Here is a 24,417-nt window from a genome sequence, read left to right on the forward strand (position 1 = left end):
CTCAGGGGTTCTTGGACTCAAATTTTAGAAACACTAGTATTTAGTTCTTAGAAATTATTTTGGGGGTTGAGGGCATGCCTCAAGTACTATAGCATTTGCCTGGCATATGTGAAACCCTGGGTTCAATCCCAGGACTGGAATATAAAATTTCTTTTTTTTTTTTTTTTTTTTTTTTGGGTCCGGTTGTAGGGCCTGAACTCTGGGCCTGGGCACTGTCCCTCAGCTCTTAAGCTCAAGGCGAGTGCTCTACCACTTAAGCCACAGCACCACTTCGAGCCTTTTTTATTTTTTGCTTATGTGGTGCTGAGGAATCGAACCCAGGGCCTCATGCATGCAAGGCAAGTGCTCTACCACTGAGCCACCTTCCCAGCCCTGGAAAATAAAATTTTAAGTTATTTTGAAGTAATATGCAAATATTCAAACAATTCAAGTGAGCACAACATGAGTTTATAAGAAATACTCTAGACTAATTATAGTTGTGTAAAGAAACAAAACCTATCTTTGAGTAGAAGAGGGGAAAAGACTGGAAAGAAATATACCAAAAAAAAGAATAAAAGTGGTTCTTTTTGGGTGATGGAAATTTATCAGAAGTTTTTTCTTCTTTCTACTTACCTAAATTTTCTATAGTGATTGTGTATTACTTTTATAATAAACAATTACTTAAAATACTGTAATATTTAAGAAATTTCAGAACTGATTTGTAAATGTTTGGTAGTACTTCAGGCTAATTAAAGAGCTAACATTCCTTTTTTCCTTTTACCCTCCCAGAATATGCAAGCATGTTACACTAATCTTGTTGTTTATTATAGCTTGCTGTTGTGTATTTCATTAAGTTAATATTGTAAATGTTTTCCACCTCTATATAACAATAGTACAATGCCTTGAATATTTGGATTTCTTTATATGTTGTTTTCTCTGTACTTATTTACTTATTTTTTCCTTTTTAAAGGAGTATAGTCATGGCCAACAGCAAAAAACTCAAGAGGGGGAACTGAAAATTAGTGCTGTATTTTCAGTCAGTGGCAGTCCTCTTGGTAAGAAACAACTGAATAAATGAATTGTATTAATTCTGAGCAACATGAATGAGAGGAAGTTTGTACTTGTATTGATAAACTAGGCAGTTCTCTTTGTCCATTTAGAATGCCTTTAAATTGTATACTACATAATTATTGTTGTGTTTCGAGACTAGCTATAGTCAAAAAAGAAAGGATGGATACTTAAAATGCATGGTAAAAAGTAAAATTTTTATTTCTTTTAATTTTTTTTTTTAAGCTCCTCAGTTGACTACTGGCTTTCAGCCTTCACTGGCATCATCTGGCATGAATAAAATGCTTCCTTCAGTTCCAGCCCCAGCTGTTCGAGTTTCCTGTTCTGGTTGTAAAAAAATCCTCCAGAAGGGGCAAACTGCCTATCAGAGGAAAGGGTCTACTCAGCTTTTCTGCTCTACACTGTGCCTCACTGGATACACAGTTCCACCTGCCCGCCCACCGCCTCCTCTCACCAAGAAAACTTGTTCAAGTTGTTCAAAGTATAGCAGAATTCTAAATTATTTTTTTGCTTCTTTCTTTTATCAACCTTTATTCTTAGCTTGGTATTATATTTGAATGTCTGAATTTCTGACTTCGGTTTTGTTTTGTTAGAAATACCACATTATGGGGGCTGGGAAGGTGGCTCAGTGGTAGAGCGGTTGCCTTGCATGCATGAGGCCCTGGGTTCGATTCCTCAGCACCACATAAGCAAAAAGAAAAAAGCCTGAAGTGGCGCTATGGCTCAAGTGGTAGAGCGCTAGCCTTGAGCTGAAGAGCTGAGGGACAGCGCCCAGGCCCAGAGTTCAGGCCCTACAACCGGACCCCCCCCCCCAAAAAAAATAATAAAAAATAAATACCACATTATGGCTGGGGAATGTGGCTCAGTGGTAGACTGCTTGCCTAGCATGAATGAGACCCTGGGTTGGAGTCCTCAATACCACAGAAGCAGAAAAAGCTGGAAGTAGCACTGTAGTTTAAGAGGTAGAGTGCTAGCCTGAGCAGAAAGCAGCTTAGGACAGTGCCTAGCCCCTCAGTTCAAGCCCCAGGACTGGCAAAAAATAAGAAATACTACACTATTTAGTGCCAAATAGTGTTGCTGCTTTTAGTTTTACTGGGTGCTAAGGGTTCCACGTATTTTCTCCTTTAGCTATTAAGAAGTGATTTTTTTTTCTTTTGTTAGTCATGGGGCTTGAACTCAGTGTGGGTGCTATCCCTGAGCTTTTTTGCTCAAGGCTACTCCTACCGTTTTGAGCCACAGCTCCCCTTCTAGTTTTCTGGTGGTTAATTCGAGGTAAGAGTCTCATGGACTTTTCCTGCCCTGGGTGGCTTTGAACTACAGTCTTCAGATCTTAGCCTCTTCAGTAGCTAGTATTAAAGACCTGAGCCACCAGCGACTGGCTTAAGAAGTAATATTTAAATCAACTCATCTTTGTTAGTGGAGATGTCTTATATAACAAAAACTACACATTTAAATAGTGTTACAGTGCATTTTTTGGGGGGGGACTATAGATAACAGATACTTGAAGTCCAATAAAATTTTATGTTTCTTGTTCTTTTTTTTTGGTCAGCCGTGGGATATAAACTCTGGACCTGGGTGCTGTCCCTCAGCTCTTCATCTCAAGGCTAGCACTCTACCACTTGAGCCACAGCACCACTTCTGGTTTTCTGGAAGTTTATTGGAGATAAGAGTCTCATGGACTTTCCTGCCCCAACTGGCTTTGAACTACTATCCTCAGATCTCAGCCTCCTGAGTAGCTAGGATTACAGATGTGAGCCACCGGTGCCAGGCTTTGTATCTTGTTCTAATATAACTGGAATTTAATTTTTTTTTTACTTTAATGTATATTTTTTCACCTTAGTATCTCTGAATACTAAAGAGTGTCCATTGCAATTTTTGTTGTTGTTGTCAGTTACGGGGCTTGAACTTGGCCTAGGCACTGTCCCTTTTGCTCAAGGCTAATACTCTACCACTTGGAGCTACAGCACCACTTGCAGTTTTTGAGTAGTTAAGTGGAGGTAAGAGTCTCATGTGGACTTTCTACCTAGGCTGGCTTCAAACTGCAATCCTCAGATCTCAGCCACCTGAGTAGCTAGGTTTACAGGTATGAGCACTGGTGCCTGGCTTCCACTGTAATTTTACTAGCCAAAAAGGAGTCTGGGCACTGATGCCTCATATCTGTAATCCTGGCTACTCAAGAGGCTGAGATCTGAGGATAACAGTTTAAAGCCACCCCATGTAGCAAAGTCTGTGAGACTCTTTGTCTCCTAATAAACCACCAAAAACTTGGAAGTTGGGCTATGCCTCAAATGGTAGAGTACTAGACTTGAGTGAAAAAGACTAAAGGACAGCAACCAGGCTCTGAGTATGAGCCCCAAAAAGTCAATGAAGAGTTAAACCTGACAAAGTAGAATCATTTTGATATATTTGAGGGATATCAAGTACATTCTTAAATAATTTTATACAGTTATTGTTAAAAATTACTTGTCTAACTTTATAAATCGGAAAACAAGGAGTGATTCTTATTTTGTTTTGAAACATGTTGGCTTCTCTATTCAAACCATGATTTATTATTTTAACTCTTAGTATTTATAGTTCCTATGCAATGCTACTCTTTCTTTGTCTGGAAAGTAAAAAAGATTTTCCCTCTTCTACTTTAGTTAGGCAGGAGACTGAAAATTAAGACATGTTCCCTACAAGTTGGTTGGTTATATGCACATCCTTCTGTAGCTTATTTCATTTAAATTGTTTAAGGAGTAATATTCTTATATTGTATAATAGTTTAAATTGATTTTATAATTCATATATCCAAGTGTAGATTGGAAGTTCTACTTTTTTTGGTCACAGTGCTACTATTTAAAAAACAACAACAACAAAAAACACAAAAAGCCAAACCTAGCAATAGAGCAACTGCATAGCTTTGCAAGCCAGGATCTGAGATAATTCATTTCCATGACAGCCAAACAACCACCACCACAACAAAAAACCCACAACAGAAATTCTGCAACTAGGATTATATCTTTCAAGGTTTTTATATATTTTTATATATTTAGCATCCTTAATCCAAAAACCTGAATACAAAGAGCTCCAAAACTTGAACCTTTTTTTTTTTGGTCTTAAGTATTCTTTGGCAGTGCTACCGAATTTTATCTCTTGGGTGTGTGTGTGTGCATGCGTGCGTGCGTGCGTGCGTGCGTGCGTGCGTGTGTGTGTGTGTGTAATAATGTTCATATGTTGTTGAAAGTTACCTAGAAAGTTGATCAGAGGTGAAATTTGATTATATCATATTGTTGGGTTGTTTTTTTTTTTTTTGAGGGTATCACAATAGCTTGAAGACTAAATTCAAGTAGTCTATTACATGGTGACAAGATTTTATATTCTTGAAAAATTCAGAGAGTGCAAGTAAAGTGTTCTCACAACAAAGATGTTTATGTAAATTGTCTAGTTTAGTCCTTCCATGATATCTGTGTACTCTAAAATAGCATGTTGTACTTGATCAATACAGTATTACCTGTCATTGTAAATAAAAGAAAGCAAACCTAAAGGTAGGCCCAGTATATAGTAGATACTTAGTATTTGTTGAACGTATTATTTAAAGAACCTTTTTTTTTTTTTCTTTTTTGTCAGTGATGGGCTTGAACTCTGGCCCTGGGTGCTGTCAGCTCTTCAGCTCAAGGCTAGTGCTCTACCACTTGAGCCATAGCGCTACTTCCAGTTTTCTGAGTAGTTTATTGGAGATAAGAGTCGGCTTTAAACTTCAATCCTCAGATCTCGACTTCCTAAGTAGCTAGGATTACAGGCGTGAGCCACATACCCAGCTAGAACCTAACTTTTTTTATTTTGTCTGTTATGGACTTGAATACAGGGCCTCGGTGTTGTCTCTGAGATTTTTTAGCTCAAGACTAGCACTCATCACTTTGAGCCATAACACCTCTTTGGTTTTCTGGTGGTTATTTGAAGTAAAGAGTTTCACAGACTTTTCTGCCTGGGCTGGCTTTGAACTGCATTTCTTTTTTTTTTTGGGGGGGGGGGTCTGGTCGTGGGGCCTGAACTCTGGGCCTGGGTGCCTTCCCTCAGCTCTTCAGCTCAAGGCTAGCGCTCTATCACTTGAGCCACAGCACCACTTCTGGCTTTTTTCTTTTTGCTTGTGTGGTGCTGAGGAATCGAACCCAGGGCCTCATGCATACAAGGCAAGCACTCTACCACCGAGCCACCTTCCCAGCCCCTAAACTGCATTTCTTATATCTCCTAAGTAGCTAGGATTAGAAACATGAGCCACGGACACCTGGCTAGGACCCTTTTGAGAAAATCTGTTATTACTGATTTTTGTTAGAATTTTTAAAATTACGGTTGTAAAGGTGATGAGTTGACAGTGTCACCCTTCTTTTACCCACTCCCAGTTTTTCTTTCCTGTCCCTGCCCACAAGTTGTATAGTTCATTTTCTTTCTTTCTTTTTTGTTTTGGTCTGTCATGGGGCTTGAACTCTGGGCCTGGGTGCTGTCCCTCAGCTCTTCAGCTCAAGGCTAGCGTGCTACCACTTGAGCCACAGGCTCACTTACAGTTTTCTGGTGGTTTATTGGAGATTAGAATCGCATGTACTTTCCTATCTGGGCTGGCTTTGAACCACAATCCTCAGATCTCAGCCTCCTGAGTAGCTAGTATTAACAGGTGTGAGCCACCGGTACCCAGCTAGGCTAGTTCATTTTCTTTAATTTTTTTTTTTTTTTTTGCTTTTTTATTGTTACTATAAAGATGATGCACAGAGGGTTACAGTTACATAAGTAAGGTAGTGAGTATATATATATATATATATATATATATATATATTTTTTTTTTTTTTTTTGGACAATGTCACCCTTTCCCTTACTCTCTCCTAGTTTTTCTCTTCCAGTTTTTTCTTCCCTACCTACAAGTTGTATAGTTCATTTTCAACATCATGTCTAGTGAGTACCCCTGCTGCATTTGTTCACCCTCTCTCCTATTTCTGTGCTCCCCTCTCACCTTCCTGAAGACAGATAAATGAGCAAACAAGACCACAGGAAAAATGCTTTTGTTTTCATTTCCTGGAGTTCATTTTGATAAATGTCATTTGAATGATTAGAAGCACAGAGGCCTTGTACCTTTGTGTTCCTTCCCTAAGAGTATCCTCCTTTGGCCTCACTGTATGTCAGTGTCTAGAGTCCTGTATAATTTATCATGTCCTGTTGTACTTTAGATCCAGATTCAGCTTCTGCATATGAGAGAAAATGTGCCATTTGTTTCTCTGAGTTTGGTTTACCTTACTTAACATTATTTGTTCTATTCCATTTCTTTCTCTGCAAATGACATATTAGAGAAATGCTCTTATTTTTTAGCTACAGTTTATATGATATAATTGTTATATGATTTCTACATAATTAATTGTTATATGATTTCTACATAATGTTTTTGGTATTTATACTCTTTGGATACATAGCTTTAAAGATGAATACTTAAATATATGTTCTATCTTTAATTTCTATATTTTAGTATACACATTCTTTGATTATAAATTGAGTTAGACTGAAAATTGTTATTTTAATATTTTTCCTGCTTTCTAAAATTTTGCCATGAAATACTAAGGAAGACTTACATACATTTTAAACTGTATACTCCCTCTTAAACCATTTTTATTCTTGTTCATATATGTTATTGTCACCTAAGTTTATCTTACCCCTCTGGCCTCTAGTATTGCCACAGCTAAGATGTTACCTTCTGGTTTTTTACTTCTGCTCTGTATGGTACTAGGGATTGAATCTGGCTCTTATGAATGCCAGACAAGTGCTTTTCCTGTGGACTTACATCCTCAACTCTCATGTTTTCTCCTTCCCTCTCTCCCTGTGTCAGTACTTTTTTTTTTTTTTAAACTGAGGCTCTCACACTTGCATATGAGCATTTTTACTATATTTTTTACTAGTCCCTTTTACATCTTTTTTTTTTTTTTTTTTCTTTTGAACCCAGGACTTCACACTTGCTTGGTGATTGCTGTTACTGCTGAGTCATGTCTCTTGCCTTGTTTTTGCTGGTTATTTTTGAAATAAGGATTTGCCTTGGCCTGGGACCCATGCCTAGGAGCACCCTGACCATGTTAGACTTTTGCTTATAGCTAGGATTTTAAGTGTGTATTACCACATCTAGCTAGCTTTTCATTGATAAGGAATCTTGAAAACTTTTTTACCTGGGCTGCCCTCAAACTACTATCCTCTCAATCTCACTTTCCCAGTAGGCAGTGTTTCAAGTCATTTGGTTTGTTTCAGCTATTTTTAAGATCTTGTACTTTCTGCGCTGGCTGGCATTGGTAGCTTTTCAGGTAGCTTGTATTACAAATAGCAGTTACTATACCAAACTTGTTTGTTTGTTTGTTTTTTTTGGTCGGTTGTTGGGCTTGAACTCTGGTCCTGGGTACTGTCCCTCTCAGCTCTTCAGCTCAAGGCTAGTGCTCTACAACATGAGCCACAGTGCCACTTCCGGTTTTCTGGTGGTTTATTGAGTCTCATGGACTTTCCTGCCTGGGCTGTCTTTGAACTGCAATCCTCAGATCTCAGCCTCCTGAGTAGCTAGGATTACAAGAGTGAGCCACAAGTGCCTGGCTCCAAACTTGTTCTTTATGATAGAATCTTGTTAACTTTTTGCTCAAACTTGATTCTGGTCTCCCAACTTCCAAGTAGTTTTTTTTTGGGAGGGGGGCGGTCCTGGTCATGGGGCCTGAACTCTGGGCCTGGGCGCTGTACCTCAGCTCTTCAGCTCAAGGCTAGTGCTCTACTACTTGAGCCACAGCGCCACTTCCGGCTTTTTTCTTTTTGCTTATGTGGTGCTGAGGAATCGAACCCAGGGCCTCATGCATGCAAGATAAGCGCTCTACCACTGAGCCACCTTCCCAGCCCCCTTCCAAGTAGTTTTGATTGTAGTTATGAGCCACTATGCCCAGCTTTCAGTAAAATTTCTATAGAAGTTTACATATATTTGTTTGAAAATTATTCACACTATACATTCAAGAGTGCTTCTATGATAGTGTTTTATAAATCGTTAGTCTATTTGTTCCAATAACTGTGAGCTCTTTGAACACATACAAGGACTGTGTTTTGACTCAGGTCTCAGCTAGTATCTGGTTCAATATAACTTCAGCAAATACTCCTGTGAAATACTTTAAAATATATGTTGTTTAGAATATTAGAAAGGGAAAAAATGCAGGAGGCAGCACAGTCTAGAACTACTAAATAGGAAAGGTATAATATATATATATATATATATAATACATATTACAGAAGAATATGGTATGAGGTGTTTATTTGCTATTATGTTTACTATTTTCTTTTTCTTTTTCTTTTTTTTGGTCTGTGGTGTGCCTGAACTCTGGGCCTGGGCGCTGTCCCTCAGGTCTTCAGCTCAAGGTTAGCGCTCTAACACTTGAGCCACAGCGCCACTTCCTTTTTTTTTTCTTTTCTTTGCCAGCCCTAAGGCTAGAACCAGGGCCTGAGCACTGACCTTGAGTTTCTTTTTGCTCAAGGCTAACACTCTACCACTTGAACCACAGTGCCACTTCTGGCCTTTTCTGTTTATGTGGTACTGAGGAGTACAACCCAGGGCTTCATGCATACCAGGCAAGCACTCTAACACTAAGCCACATTCTCAGCTTACTATTATCTTTTATTGAGATATGTTATTTTTTCTAAAGGAGATATTTTGTTAATGTAATCTGTTTATGGTGCATGACTGAGTATAACCATAATATTAACTTTTGTGGGTGTGTACTTGTGAGGAAAAATGTTTACAACATTGTATGAATTTGAAATTTTGAGTTTTACTTTAGAAAAATTTACTTTAGAAAAACTGATTTGGTGGTAGAATTAGGACTGGAATAGTGGTAAGGAGCCTTAGTCATTAAGAATTTTAGTCTAGGGGCTGGGAAGGTGGCTCAGTGGTAGAGCACTTGCCTTGCATGCATGAGGCCCTGGGTTCGATTCCTCAGCACCACATAAGCAGAAAAAAAAAGCCGGAAGTGGTGCTATGGCTCAAGTAGTAGCGTGCTAGCCTTGAGCTGAAGAGCTGAGGGACAGTGCCCAGGCCCAGAGTTCAGGCCCCACGACCGGACCAAAAAAAAAAGAATTTTAGTCTTAATTGCCTTATAGTATAGTATTAACATAGGGCAATGTTAGACTTTATATAATAATCATGCTAGAATATATAGTATATAATTGAAAATATGTTTATTTTCTTAAAGATAATAGTTCTGGTAGTTTGCTAGATGTGGTAGTGTGTACTGTAATCTTAGCACTCTGGAGGTAGAGACAAGAGTATCGAAAGTAGAGGCTATCCCTGAGCTCCTTAGCAAGATTCTATCTCATATAATCCAAGGCCTGGGGAAGTGACTTGGTAGAGTGTTTGTCTAGTATGTCCAAAGCCTCAGTTTCCATTCCCAGCATGATGAGGGAAGAAGAACATCTAATAATGGCTTGGAAGAATTTTAAATGTAATATTTTTTATTAGCTTACAGGGGAACATTTCATTGTTACCTTTCCACACGTTTACATTGTATTCCAATTACTTTTATTCCCTCTTTCTTTTCCCTTCTCCTCTTCCCCAACCAATTTCAACACTTTTCTTTGTTCTATTTTCATAGTTAAAAATAATCTGTTTCGACTTTATTTGCCTTCCTCGTTTGCCTCATTCCTCGAGTGTAATACCATTTTAAAGAATTTTTGGGAAATAAGACAATTCTAAAGAAGAAAGTTTTAACTATATAATCCAACATATAATGAGTACAAATGATACAGATACTTCTTTTTAATCTTTGAGGCATAGTAAAATCTCACAACAGTTCTATGAAATAGTTGGCATATTAGTTCTACTTTATTAAAAAGTAATTAAAGATCAAATTAAGACAACCGATTTTTCAAAATTTAAATTTCAATGCCCTTTCATTATATTTTATTTGGTTACTTTAAAACCATATACATACACAAAAGGATTATACTGTGGCTTATTTTATCTCTTATTATTTTTAGAGACATTTTAAATCCAAAGGATGTGATCAGTGCCCAGTTTGAAAATACCACCACCAGTAAAGATTTTTGTAGTCAGTCATGTTTGTCAACATATGAACTGAAAAAAAAACCTATTGTTACCATAAATACAAACAGCATTTCCACCAAATGCAGCATGTGTCAGAAGAATGCCGTTGTAAGTTGCCTTTTTATTTTATTGGGGGAGGAGGTGCGTGAATCCAGTGCTGTGCTCAAAGAACAGCCTTTGATGGTCTCTGCTTACTGCTTGTATGTTGCTTTTTAATTCCTAGATTCGACATGAAGTTAATTACCAGAATGTGGTACATAAACTTTGCAGTGATGCCTGCTTCTCTAAGTTTCGCTCGGCTAACAACCTCACTATGAACTGTTGTGAGAATTGTGGGGGTTACTGTTACAGTGGCTCCGGACAGTGCCACATGCTTCAGATAGAGGGACAGTCTAAGAAGTTTTGTAGTTCAATGTGTGTCACAGCGTACAAGCAGGTACTTGACCGTATTTAACCCTAGTATTCATCTTTGAGAGGTATCTGTAAGCTTTCTGGTGGAAATAATTTTTGAAATAATTGTTAAAAATATTGAGATTATTGCTTGGTTCTTTACATATAAGTAGCGTTTCCCAAATGAATATGTGCCAATTTTTCTGTAATAATTTTTTATAAGTGCCAGTTTCTGTTCATTTATTAGAAATTCATGTTTTTAGGATGTAACTTTATTTCAGATTTGATTCATACTTTAGTGTGCTTTTTTTTTAAAGAGAAGGTCTTGCAATGTAACCTAGATTGACCTTGAACTTGAGATTCTAATGCCTAAGGTGCCTGAGGGCTAAGATTACAGGTGTGTATCACCATCGCCAGCCTTTGGCTCATTATTTTTATTAATAATTTCCAAATAAAAAAAACTATGAAGAAATGTAATACATTTTCCAGATAACCAATCTTATCCTTTGGTATTACAGCTTTCTAAGTTTGGAACATGTTGGAATTTGCATATATACTTTTTATCTGACAAAGAAAAGTCCAAGGGCTGGGAAGGTGGCTCAGTGGTAGAGTGCTTGCCTTGCATGCATGAGGCCCTGGGTTCGATTCCTCAGCACCACATAAACAAAAAGAAAAAAAGCCAGAAGTGGCGCTGTGGCTCAAGTGGTAGAGTGCTAGCCTTGAGCTGAAGAGCTGAGGGACAGCGCCCAGGCCCAGAGTTCAGGCCCCACGACCGGACCCAAAAAAAAAAACACACAAAAAAACACAACTTTGGGCTTGGAAGGTGGCTCAGTGGTAGAGTGCTTGCCTTGTATGCAAGAGGTCCTGGGTTCAATTCCTCAGCACCACATAAGCAGAAAAAGCCAGAAGTGGCACTGTGGCTCAAGTGGTAGAGTGCTAACCTTGAGCTGAAGAGCTGAGGGACAGCATCCAGGCCCAGAGCTCAGGCCCCATGACTGGCAAAAAAAAAAAAAAAAAAAAAAAAAGAAAAGTCCAAATTGAATATGTATTCTTGTAGTAATTTAAATTGCAAATCAGAAAATAAAAGTTTGGCTTAGGGAGTGGTTCTGTTAGCAGAATGCTTCCCTCAAAAGCATGACACTTCAGATTCTCCAGTACCATACAAAAAAGGGAGAAAAATTATTTTTAAAAAATGTTAATATTACTTTTTAAAGGGATTTTCCTTTTCTTCATAAACTAGGAAAAATAGATGAGTGTTAAACACCATTTTATGCGTTGATGAGTTTTGCAGAGGGTAATTTGAGTTAACTGTGTTGGTTGTCTTTAAATAGTTGGCTGGCCCTTAGGCTTATGTTTTGTTAGTAAGTGATCAGATGTTAATTTTGAAATTGGTAAACCTAACTTGGGCAGGGTTGGGAGAGATAGGGGAGAGCAATGGAAGAGGTGACATTGATGAAGATGCATGGTACTCACAAATGGGTATGTTGAATTGAAAGAAACCTCTTTGTGCAATTACTTAAGGAAAATGAAAAGTAAATTAAAAATTGTTAAACTGTAAGCAATAGCAAGTACCTTTTACATTTAAGATTTTACAGTGGCTCCATATTTGAGTGCAATTGTGTATCCTTTTTAAAAAGTGAATTTTTAGTGGCCAAGAGCTGTTGGCTCACACCTGTAATCCTAGCTACTCAGGAAGCTGAGTGAGATCTGAGGATCAAAGCCATCTTGGGCAGGGAAGTGTGACATTCTTCTTGTCCAATAAAAAGCCAGAAGTAGAGCTGTAACTCAAGTGGTAGAATGCTAGCCTTGAGCAAAAATCCTAAGGAACAGTGCGTAGGCCCTGAATTCAAGCCCCTGTATCAGCACACACAAATACACTGTAATGGTTCAGAAACCATGCTTTAAACCAATTAATAAATCCTGAAATTAATTGCTAGATTATAGCAAGTATTATTTGGTAATATAGTATAGCGCAAACTGTTAAAGTATGTCACACTATATCATCAGCTATATTTTCCTATGAAACTTTTCAAGTTAATACATATTGTAATACAGAAATTCAAAATCTCATGTGAATACAGGGTCACTTTGTAAAATTTGTAACAGAGGACTATAACTATGAAATCTCGAAAACCACTGATTTAAAATATTTCATGAATAAGAAAAAAATTAGTATTTCATGCATGGCTCTGGAATTTGTCCCCAGCACTGTAGATAATAACAAACAATATTTCAGCAGTGTTAAATATACACACTTCACAGAATTATGCATTTACTATGAATTTAATAAAAACATATGATGTTTTATTCTCTTAACAGAAATCAGCCAAAATTACACCTTGTGCACTTTGCAAATCATTGAGATCTTCTGCAGAAATGATTGAAAATACCAATAGCTTGGGGAAGACAGAACTTTTTTGTTCTGTTAATTGCTTATCTGCTTACAGAGTTAAAATGGTTACTTCTGCAGGTAGTACTACTTTCATAAACTATAAAATGTATAGGATGGCACAGCTTTTTGTAAAATTTAATTTATTTCCAGGAAAAAGTTAGGATACTTCAAATTTTTGTTATAAAATATCACATTAAAGTGGTTACTTGTTTCTTTGCTTGCTTATATATTGTGAATTTTTCCCTTACCAAAATAATTTCATACAGTTTCTTTAATGTGTTTTCTTTATCTATACCTTATTTATTTAAGATTTATTTATTTTATAGTTTCAGGTAAATTGTGACTACTTTTAATTTTTTCAATAATGTTATTTTTTGTTTTATGTATAATGATTGAGTTTAGTTTCAGTCCTGTAACTTAACCTGGCCTTTGAACTTTGTATATTATAAAATATTTAAATCATTATGGGATTGTATGCATAACTCATTACATGTTGTTTTCATTTGCTAAGGTGTACAAGTTCAGTGTAACAGCTGTAAGACGTCAGCAATCCCTCAGTATCATCTAGCCATGTCAGATGGAAGCATACGAAACTTCTGTAGCTATAGCTGTGTGGCTGCTTTCCAGGTATGGCTTTAGGTGACTTCGTGTTCTTCAGTGAGTTACTCTAGTGTAGTAAGTAAGCCTGGTGTTTGCTAGTTCCTGGATTGCCTTAGCTTCTGTTTCAGTCCTTAGTATCTTAGTTCATCCTGTATTTGGAGGCATGTCAGGTAACTGCTTTCTATAAATAAAATAGTACTATTAGAACCCAGATTATCTATTAGGAGAACATTAGTTTTAAACTTTTTTTTTTGGACATAAACCCCATTCATTTATAAGCTACTGAAAGGCAGAAAATTTAACCTGCTCATTAATGTTTGCCTAGCACTATGTGGGCACACAGTTCTCATTTGTTTAAACAAATGACTGAATTTTGTTTTGTTGTTGTTTCATTTTTTTTCAGAATTTGTTCAATAAACCAACTGGTATGAATTCTTCAGTAGTGCCCTTGTCTCAAGGCCAAGTAATTGTGAGCATCCCCTCAGGTTCAACGGTGTCGGCAGGAGGCAGTAACAACACCTCTGCTGTCTCTCCCTCCTCCCTCAGCAGCTCTGCAGCCGCTGGCCTCCAGCGCCTTGCTGCCCAATCCCAGCATGTTGGGTTTGCACGGAGTGTTGTGAAACTCAGGTGTCAACACTGTAACCGTCTTTTTGCTACAAAGCCAGAACTTCTTGATTATAAGGTAAAGTATAGATTTATTATAAAGGGTTTAAGTGTCTGTTTTAGCTTTCTGTCTCTGAAAATGATACTATTTGTTTTGAAAGTAAGAAGGATGGGCTGGGAAGGTAGCTCAGCGGTAGAGTGCATGCCTTGCAAGCATGAGGCCCTGGGTTCGATTCCTCAGTACCACATAAACAGAAAAAGCCGGAAGTGGTGCTGTGGCTCCAGTGGTAGAGCCCTAGCCTTGAGCTGAAGAGCTGAGGGACAGCGCCCAGGCCCAGAGTTAATGCCCATGACCAGCAAAAAAAAGAAAGTAAGAAGGATAAAATTTCATTAAGGTAAATGAGATGTTTAATTAATACTTGATATTTCTTTGCAGGGTAAAATGTTTCAGTTCTGTGGCAAGAATTGTTCTGATGAATATAAGAAAATAAATAATGTAATGGCAATGTGTGAATATTGTAAAATTGAGAAAATTGTAAAGGAGACTGTGCGATTCTCAGGTGCTGACAAGTCATTCTGTAGTGAAGGTAAAAAGAGAGAAGATAATCTAACCTACTGAGCATGTTGGTTGTTTTAAAAGTAGTTGATGTTTTAAGTTACATTACTATATGAGTGTATCTAATTTATTCCTATTTGTTTTCCCAAAGTCTTTAATTTGTTCACACACAATTCTTTTGTTATCTATTCCTTCATATTTAAATAGATAAATGAAGTAAAAGATTTTCAAAGTATAATGGAAAGATATGAAAAGCATTTAACATTCAATTGGTGGAGAAGGAAAAGATCTTAGGTCCTGTATTTAATTCTAGATATAAGTCCTTAAGTTCTAGTGGCACCCTAAGTTTATACTTCTGTTGTTTGAAGCAGCATATTTCTGATTGTAAAATGGTTTGACTGTGCACATCAACATGAAGTAGATTATTTTTTAAATACGTTTTTTATTGTAAAAATAGTGTACAGAGGGGTGTTTTATTTACTTAGATAAGTATTTTATGTTTTAAATGCTCTGTTTGATTCTAAAACTGCCCAATATTATCCTTCCAGACCAGTGGTTTTCAAACCTTTTGATGATACAAGGAATTTTAATATATTAGGACTGGAGGTGTGATTCAAGTTGTAGCTGCTTATCTAGCAAGCACAGGGCCCTGAGTTGAGACATGAGTACATCTCCCTCCCAATTCATTTTACATTGTGACTCAACATATTTTCACATACCTAAATAAAAATTTGATGAAGTTAGGATACTTATATATGATAGTACAATATTTTATATTTTGTTTTTATTATTAAAAACAATCCTAGGTTTGATCCTCTATATTGATCTCTTGACCTGGTATTATCAGGAAATAGGTGTGAAAACCTTGTTCTAGACCAATTAAATAAAAAATATAGGTAATGTTCCTCAAACGTTAATTTCATTTTTTCTGATTTTTAGGTTGCAAATTGCTTTATAAACATGACTTGGGAAAACGTTGGGGAACTCATTGTAAAATGTGCAGTTACTGTTTACAGACTTCTCCCAAATTAATACAGAATAACTTGGGAGGAAAGCTGGAAGACTTCTGTGGTGAAGAATGCATGTCCAAATACACAGTTTTGTTCTATCAGGTGAATAAAATTCACACTTCTAAGATTTTGGAGATGCAGCCAAAATTACTGTCTTTTTAAATTTCATATACCATGAAAGCAATGATTTCAAATTTTTAAATATTAAGTATTTTATGTTCTCTAGCAGTTACATAGATTTAGGAAGCTTTTAATGACATTGAAGTTTTAGTCCTTTTGCCTTTAATTTTCATAAGAGACATCAAGTTGGTTGTTTTTGATGTTGTTGTTGGTCATTTGTGGGGTTTGAATTCAGGACCTCTGTGCTGTCCCTGAGCTCTTTTGCTGAAAGTTAGTGCTCTACCACTTTGAGCCATACCTCTACTTCCTGTTTTCTGATGATTAATTGGAGATGAGAGTCTCATGGATGGCTTTGAACTTCAATCATCATTTCAGCTTCCTGAGTAGCTAGGATTATAGATGTGAGCCACCAGTGCCCAGCCACATACCAGGTTAAAGACATTAAAATACCTTAAATTACCATTTTACTGGTTTATTTAAATAAGATGAATTTGTCTAGTGAAGAATGAGGGATTGGGGCTGGGAGTGTAGCTTAATGGTAGAGTGCTTGCCTAGCATGCATGAAGTCCTAGATTTGATTCCTCAGTATCACATAAACAGAAAAAGCCAGAAGTGGCACTGTGTCTCAAGCGGTAGAGTGATAGCTTTGAGCAAAAGAAGCTCAGGAAAAATGCCCAGGCTCTTGAGCTCAAACCCCAGGACTGGCAAAAAAAAAAAAAAAAAAAGAGGGATGTTTGATATTAAGCAAACTTCACTTTGGTATTTGCCATTAATTGGAGTATCTAAAATATGTCTTGGTCTGTAATGATTTAGAATAAAATCATTAGTAGTAAATAAATAGGATAAACTAAAGGGTAGTCAGCCTTTCATTTTTAAATTTCTGTTTTAAAATTTAATCTCCTCTATTGTTACATGTGCTCCCTTTTATTCTGCCATTCCCAAGACAGATAATTAGTTTCTTCTTCACTATGTCCTGTTTCTGTTATAGATGGCCAAATGTGATGGTTGTAAACGACAAGGTAAACTCAGTGAATCCTTGAAATGGCGAGGAGAAATAAAACATTTCTGTAATCTGCTTTGTATCTTGATGTTCTGCCATCAGCAAACTGTATGTGACCCACCTTCACAGAGCAACAATGCGGGTAAGATTTAAACCACGTAGTGAAATGTAGTCACTGGTCAATGCCAGGAACTACTTTTCTTCTACATATTAGAATATTTGAATAATTGTCAATTTTATAAAATTTTATAAAATTTTATAAAGCCCATTAGGTTCAAATGGCATTTCATTTAGATGCTTTTGTTAAACACCTTAATAGTAGGTAAATGGGTCACATTTTTATAGCTTTCTGTGCATATTGAATCAACCAAACTAGGGATGTTTTCTTTGGGATGACACTACTTTGTATTTATGTATTCATCTTTTTTAGTTTTGTTGATAATGGGACTTGAACTCAGGGACAAGGCACGGTCCCTGAGCTTATCTGGTCAAGGGAGGTTACCACTTTGAGCCACAGTTCCATTTCTGGTTTTCTGGTGGTTAATTGGAGATAAGAGTCTCACAGCCATTCCTGCCTGGGCAGGCTTTGAACTGCTACCATCAGATCTAAGCCTCCTGAGTGGCTAGGGTTACAGGCGTGAGCCACCATTGCCCAGCTGTATTACACTGTTTTGTAACTACACAAACACCCATGCACCGTGGGTTCCTTTAAAAAAGATCTCAAACTTCTTATATCAAAAGTCAAACAGTAGGACCCATTGCAACAGTGAAGTTTACAAATTGTTATATCGAAAAACGAACTTTACAACTTTGGTGGGGTGTGGGGGGAGGATCTGTTGCGGGAAGTGGGAGAGTATGGGAAGGGATGGGAAGGGGAAACAAAGAGGAGGCAACTATGCTTAATAAGAAATATACTCATTATCTTGCGCATGTAATTGTAACTCCTTTGTACTGTATTCTCACAATAAAAAAAAAAGATTTCCAAAAGTCAAACAGTAGGGCTGGGGGAAGGGGGGGGGAAAGGAGAAGGATTGGGATTGGGGGGTAGGGGGGAGGCTGGGAAGGGATGTGAAGGGTAAACCAAAGGAGGAGGCTGCAATGCTTGGTAAGAAATGTACGCATTATCCTGCCCATGTAATTGTAACCCCTCTGTACAGTATGTTCACAAATAAAATAAAATTCAATTAAAAAAATGTCAAACAGTAAATCATGTGGCTTTTTAAATCTACCAATACAGACAGGTGGGATGACTAGCATATCTGTAATCCTACTGTGGTAGGAGGGTGGCAAGGTGGAGGCTGGTCTAGGCAATGGATGGATAGATGGATGGATGCATAGCTGGATGAAATTTAATATCAGAAACTTAGCAAATATAAATCTAGTACTATCTTAAAAGTTAGAATAATTTTAGTATCTTTATAAATAGAAGTAAGAACTATAAGAGCTTATTTTAGAAACTTAAATCCTTTAAAATGTCAAGGCATGTTAAGAAACACCTTTTAAAAGTCCATTAAATCTACTCTTTGATTTTTATTTTTTATTTTTTGGAGGCGGGGAGTAGTCCTGAAGCTCAAATTCAGGATCTGGTTGTCGTCTCTGAGCTTCTTTTGCTCAAGGCTAGTGCTCTACCACTTGAGCCACAGTTCCACTTCTGGTTTTATTTTGGTAGTTTATTGAAGATAAGAGTGTCATGGACTTTCCTGCCCATCTGGCTTCAAACTGAGATCCTTAAATATCAGCCTCCTGAGTAGCTAGGATTTATTTACAGGCGAGACTCACTGAGACCTGGCTACTCTTTTATTTTTTTGCGGGTTATGGGGCTTGAACTCAGGGCCTTGGCACTGTCCCTGAGCTCTTACACTCAAGGCTAGTGCTCTACCACTTTGTGCCACAGCACCACTTCTGGCTTTTTCTATGTATGTGGTACTAAGGAATTGAACCCCGGGCTTCATGCATGCTAGGCAAGCACTCTACCACCAAGCCACCTCCTAGTTCCTATCTGATTTTTATTGGTGCATATTATGTTGGTATTTTTGTTAGCTTTAAGCGAGACTGTAGCATTTTTATGCAAAGATAAAGAACATGGAAGATTAACAAATTAAAAGCTAATAATTAGCTGGGCATCAGCAGCTCATTAATGTAGTCTTAGCTACTCAGTAGGCTGAAATCTGTGGATTGCAGTTTGAAGTCAGTCCTGGCAGAAGAGTCTGAGCCTCTTCAATTAACAAGCAAAAAAGGCACAAATAGAGTTATTGGCTCAACTGGTAGAGTTGAGAAAAAACTAAGGGACAACATTCAAGCTGTGAGTTCAGTACCTGTATCAAAAACAAAAATGAAAACAACCCCCCCAAAACTCAAGTGACTACGCTTCTACAGAAATTAAAATCATTTTTGAAAGGATTGCTTAACCCTCTGGAGACACTGGTTTCTATACAAAATGTCAATTATATGAGGTTTCTTTATTTTTGTTTTTTAATCAGCAAATATTTCCATGGCTCAAGCTGCTTCTGCAGGACCCCCATCTCTCAGAAAAGATTCTACACCAGTCATAGCTAATGTGGTGTCATTGGCAAGTGCTCCTGCTGCTCAGCCCACAGCAAATTCTAACAGTGTCTTACAAGGTACAGTATAATTTGGAAGTGTTCATCTTGCCTTTTTGAGTTAGATACTGTGAGTTAAATATTGTGAATTAAATACTGTACCTTTTTGCCATGGATGGCCATTTTCATGTTTGAGACATTCATGTTAGGTATGGTATGCCATACCTAACTGTGGTATGCCATGGCTTTGAAGAGTCATCTCCTTTATTCTTCCTATATTCTGCTAGTTTATTTCATTGAATTGATGAAAATAGAACATTTAAGATAGTAGGAAACATTGTGATTTTAGATTGAGGATCAGCTTTAATACCAATGTTTAGATAACTTTAAAAGATACTAAATTTACCTTTTCATTTATATCAAGGTGCAGTTCCAACAGTAACAGCAAAAATCATTGGGGATGTAAGTTTTTACTATTTTTATTGGTATTGACTCTGTATTTTCTGTATTTTTATGTACTGCATGTCATCTGAGCTAATTTGCTCTCCTTTATTATAAAAAATAAACTTCATAAGCTTGTTGCTCTTTATTCAAAAATAGGATTTCTTTTTTTTGTTATTTGTTTTTTGCCAGTCCTGGGGCTTGAACTCTGGGCCTGTGCACTGTCCCTGAGCTTCTTTTGCTTAAGGTGAGCACTCTAACACCTGAGTCACAGTGTCGCTTCTGGCTTTTTTGAGTAGTTTATTAGGGATAAGGGTCTCATGGACTTTCCTATCCAGATGGCTTTGAACCACCATCATCAGATCTCAGCCTCCTGAGTAGTTAGGATTGTAGGTATGAGCCATCAGCACCAGCTAGGATTTCTTAATTAGGTCTCATATACTTTAATTTCTATAAGTACTTGGGTACCTATTTGTAGTTATTGAAGGTGTTTTCAAAATTATATAGAATTATATTGTACAGGCTGGGCGCTGGTGGCTCATGCCTGTAATCCTAGCTGCAGGAGGCTGAGATCTGAGGATCATGGTTCAAAGCCAGCCCTGGCAAGTCCGTGAGACTCTTATCTCCAATTAACCACCAGAAAACTGAAAGTGGCGCTGTGGCTCAAGTACTAGCCTTGAGCTGAAGATCTGAGGGACAACGCCCAAGCCCAGAATTCAAGTCCCACAACCAACCAAAAAAACAAAGAATTGAATTGTACAGAACTTAGGCATTTTACCTTTTCAACTTTTTGTATAATTTATAATATATTTAAATTGTGAATGAAATTCTAAAATGTGATTTCAGTGGATATTGTGAATAAAATATTTGTAAAACTTTCTTTAATGCAGATCATGGTATAATAACCAGTGTATTTTTTCATTTCTTAATAATTTTCTTTTTTTTTTTTTTTTTTTTTTTGTCGGTCGTGGGGCTTGAACTCTGGGCCTGGGCGCTGTCCCTCAGCTCTTCAGCTCAAAGCAAGCGCTCTACCACTTGAGCTACAGCGCCACTTCCAATAATTTTCATTATTAAATAAATAAAAAAATAAGTAATGAACAAAACTCCTGACTAGAATAATGACATTTCTAAGATGTTTCCTGGTCTCTAGGATAACTTTTGCATTGTGTGTGTGTGTGTTTTCCTGGTGATTGCACGCAGCACTTTGCATGTTAGGCAAGTGCTCTATACTGGTCATATCCTGGCCCTTCAAATTACTTAAATAATCTCAAATGATTCTATTATTTCTAGGTCTCTATTACTGATTCTGTTACTTCTTTATTTCAATCAAAAAATAATAGTTCTCATTTTAAACTCAGTCACTATTGTTACTGATCAACAATGTGTTAAAATAAGATTAACGTTTTTCCTGATAAACAGAAGTGATACCTAAATATATTGTCAGTAAATGGTTATGAAAATACTCCTTTATCAGGAAGTGGCGCTGTAGCTCAAGTGGTAGAGCGCTCGCCTTGAGCTGAAGAACTGAGGGACAGCACTCAGGCCCAGAGTTCAAGCCCCACGACTGACAAAAAATAAAAAAGAAAATACTCCTTTATCAATCACCATTAATATTTCAGGAGTACTATATTTCTTACATGTTTGTTTCATCTGTGAGATTCCAATGCAGTATTTCTTTTAAAAGTATACTGTTTCTTATAATTAATGATATATTTTGAAAAACTCTTAGGATTCTGACTTAATTTTTTTACTAGGCAAGTACCCAAACAGATGCCTTGAAATTGCCACCTTCCCAAACGCCAAGGCTTTTGAAGAATAAAGCTTTATTATGCAAGCCCATCACACAGACTAAAGCCACTTCATGTAAACCACATACCCAAAACAAAGAATGTCAGACAGGTATGTTCCTTGGGCTTGCTTTTGGGGGGGGGGTGGAAGAGGGGAGGAATGTGGGATCTGCTTACATTGAGCACACATTGTTTACTTTATGTTTGGTTGTTTCTTTGCATGGTTCAATTTAGTTCCTGTAGCATCTATATGAGTAAGGTATTCTACTTATCTGAGACCTAACAAGGTAGACCAAAGAGAAGAAAGTTAATTAATAGTACCATATTGTGAGCAGATTTAATTCCCTTATTAATGACTGCAATCGTGTGGACTAGGCAGAAGCTTTAGTGTAATGGAAGCAGGCTGTTAATTAAGAGGTGCTATTTTCCAAAGGGCCCTTAAATTTGAACAACTCAACATTTTGTCCCCGCTCCTTAGCTCTCTGCATTCTCTTGCCTGTGTCCAAATTAGGACTTCACACATGCTATATCCCTATACCTTCACATTGTCTAAAAAAAAAATCTTTTGCCTTAGGGAGCATTTCAGAACTTATGAATTGCTTTCACTTTGCTAGATGTTGGGGAGGATGATAACCTTTTGTCTTCTTAGCTGGCCTTTCTTGGTGTGGAAATTCTATACCACAAATGAGCTGGCCTGCCTTTTCTAGGGTAGAGCTTCCATTCTGTTGTGGTAGCTAGGTGGTAGGTTGTTCCTAGCCTCTTAGTCACATTCTCCAGAAGTTTAACTTCTGGTAAAAAATTTTCGTGTTCGTTATCCTTGATTGTCAGTGGAGAGGAGAGAGGCCCATTTTCCCCTGCTACAACTACTCAGAGTGAAGCTTTTGTCAGGTGAAGCTGAGCTAAGCTTGGGTGTTAGAGCAGGTAGTGGCTGAAATGCCATAGACAATACTACTCATAAAACATCGATTGAGTTTGCAGTGTTCTTTATTTGCTATGTATATTTAGGAAAATTCCAAATTCTTTTTTTTTTTTTTTTAGTAGTTTTTGACTATTTTGTTTGTTTCATTTGGAAATGGCTCTGGATAGCTCCTCATGCTTTCCATCCATAGGTCTCAAAAGTTTAGACAGAAGAGAATCCTAGATCCCTAGATTTATAGGGTTATCCTGTAGGCTAGTGCTTCTCAAGCATAATAGACATATGAATTATTTGGGAGTCATACTGAGTTATTTTTTGTTAATAGCTGGTGTTCTAACACTTCAGCCACACCTTGAGGACTTTCTGGTGGTTATTTTGGATATGGAATCTAGTGGACTTTACTGCCTAGGCTTCACACTGTGATCCTACAGATTTCAGCCTCCTGTGTAGCTAGGATTGCAAGCATACACCCCTTGGCACCTGGCTCATTTTTACCATTTATGTTGGGAATTTTCAAAATTCTTTCTTTCTTTCTTTTTTGTTTTTGTTTTTTGGGTCCGGTCGTGGGGCCTTAACTCTGGGCCTGGGCGCTGTCCCTCAGCTCTTCAGCTCAAGGCTAGCACTCTACCACTTGAGCCACAGCGCCACTTCCAGCTTTTTTCTTTTTGCTTATATGGTGCTGAGGAATCGAACCCAGGGCCTCAGGCATGCAAGGCAAGCGCTCTACCACTGAGCCACCTTCCCAGCCCTCAAAATTCTTTCTAGCACCTTTGAAATACACAATTAATTGTACCCTACTATGTTGTTAACACGACTATGTTGTAGAGCACTGGAAGTGATTTCTCTAGTTGCAGGGAATCTTGTATTCATTAATTTTTTTCTCTCCATGTCCCCTTTTCCCAGTCTCCTCTAGCCACTATTCCATACTCTGCTTCTATGAGGTCAACATTTAAACTTACGTAATCGAGGATATGCATCAGTGACTTGATTTGACAGGATTTCCTTTAGATTTGTTCATGTTGCTATAATAACAGAATTTCATCATTTTTTATGGCTAATTGATTGTGTGCATGCACTCACATACATTATATATTACATTTCAGTTATCCATTTGTTGATGGATATATAAATAAATTGCATCTGGGCACCAGTGGCTCAAGCCTATAATCCTAGCTTCTAAGGAGGCTGAGATCTGAGGATCTTGGTTCAAAGCCAGCCCAGGCAGGAAAGTCCGTGAGACTCTTTTTTTTTTGGGGGGGGGGGTCTGGTCGTGGGGCCTGAACTCTGGTCCTGGGTGCTGTCCCTCAGCTCTTCAGCTCAAGGCTAGTGCTCTACCTCTTGAGCCACAGTGCCACTTCCAACATTTTTCTTTTTTTGCTTATGTGGTGCTGAGGAATCAAACCCAGGGCCTCATGCATGCAAGGCAAGCATTCTACCACTGAGCCACCTTCCCAGCCCCAGTGAGACTCTTATCTCCCATAAACTACCTGAAAACTGGAAGTAGACCTGTGGTTCAAGTGGTAGAGCACTAGCCTTGAGCTGAAGAGCTGAGGGACAGCACCCAGGCCCAGAGTTCAAGCCCAATAAATGACAAAAAACAAAAACAAAAATAAATAAATAAATTCCATATCTTGGCCATTGTGAATAGTTTTACAATAAACATACTGATTCATATTGATTTTTCTCATCTGTCATTTGTATTCTGTTGACTATGTTCTTGAGATCATATTAAAAAAATCGTATTGCTGGGGCTCTGGTTGTTCACATCTGTAATCCTAGCTGTTCTGGAGCCTGAGAGCTTAGGATTGCATTTCAAAGCCAGCCTGGGTAGGAAAGTCGATGAGACTCTTTTTTTTTTTGGATCCGGTCGTGGGGCCTGAACTCTGGGCCTGGGCGCTGTCCCTCAGCTCTTCAGCTCAAGGCTAGAGCTCTACCACTTGAGCCA

General features: G+C 37.7%; 1 protein-coding gene across 9 annotated transcripts in view; it reads left to right on the forward strand.

Moving 5' to 3' along the window:
• Zmym4 (zinc finger MYM-type containing 4) overlaps positions 1–24,417 on the forward strand; it is a 106,113-nt gene that overhangs the window by 52,349 nt on the left and 29,347 nt on the right. For all 9 annotated transcript variants that reach the window (XM_070008871.1, XM_070008876.1, XM_070008870.1 and 6 more), the window contains 13 exons: positions 950–1,034; positions 1,273–1,528; positions 10,051–10,225; positions 10,341–10,553; positions 12,827–12,977; positions 13,411–13,526; positions 13,903–14,181; positions 14,539–14,689; positions 15,598–15,770; positions 16,777–16,930; positions 19,269–19,409; positions 19,753–19,790; positions 21,524–21,668. In XM_070008871.1, coding sequence (XP_069864972.1) covers positions 950–1,034; positions 1,273–1,528; positions 10,051–10,225; positions 10,341–10,553; positions 12,827–12,977; positions 13,411–13,526; positions 13,903–14,181; positions 14,539–14,689; positions 15,598–15,770; positions 16,777–16,930; positions 19,269–19,409; positions 19,753–19,790; positions 21,524–21,668 — 2,077 coding nt within the window. The remainder of the gene's footprint in view (positions 1–949; positions 1,035–1,272; positions 1,529–10,050; positions 10,226–10,340; positions 10,554–12,826; positions 12,978–13,410; positions 13,527–13,902; positions 14,182–14,538; positions 14,690–15,597; positions 15,771–16,776; positions 16,931–19,268; positions 19,410–19,752; positions 19,791–21,523; positions 21,669–24,417) is intronic.

This window comes from Dipodomys merriami, unplaced genomic scaffold, assembly GCF_024711535.1.
Source record: "Dipodomys merriami isolate MVZ:Mamm:240054 unplaced genomic scaffold, mDipMer1.0.p SCAF_71, whole genome shotgun sequence".
Lineage (NCBI taxonomy): Eukaryota > Metazoa > Chordata > Mammalia > Rodentia > Heteromyidae > Dipodomys > Dipodomys merriami.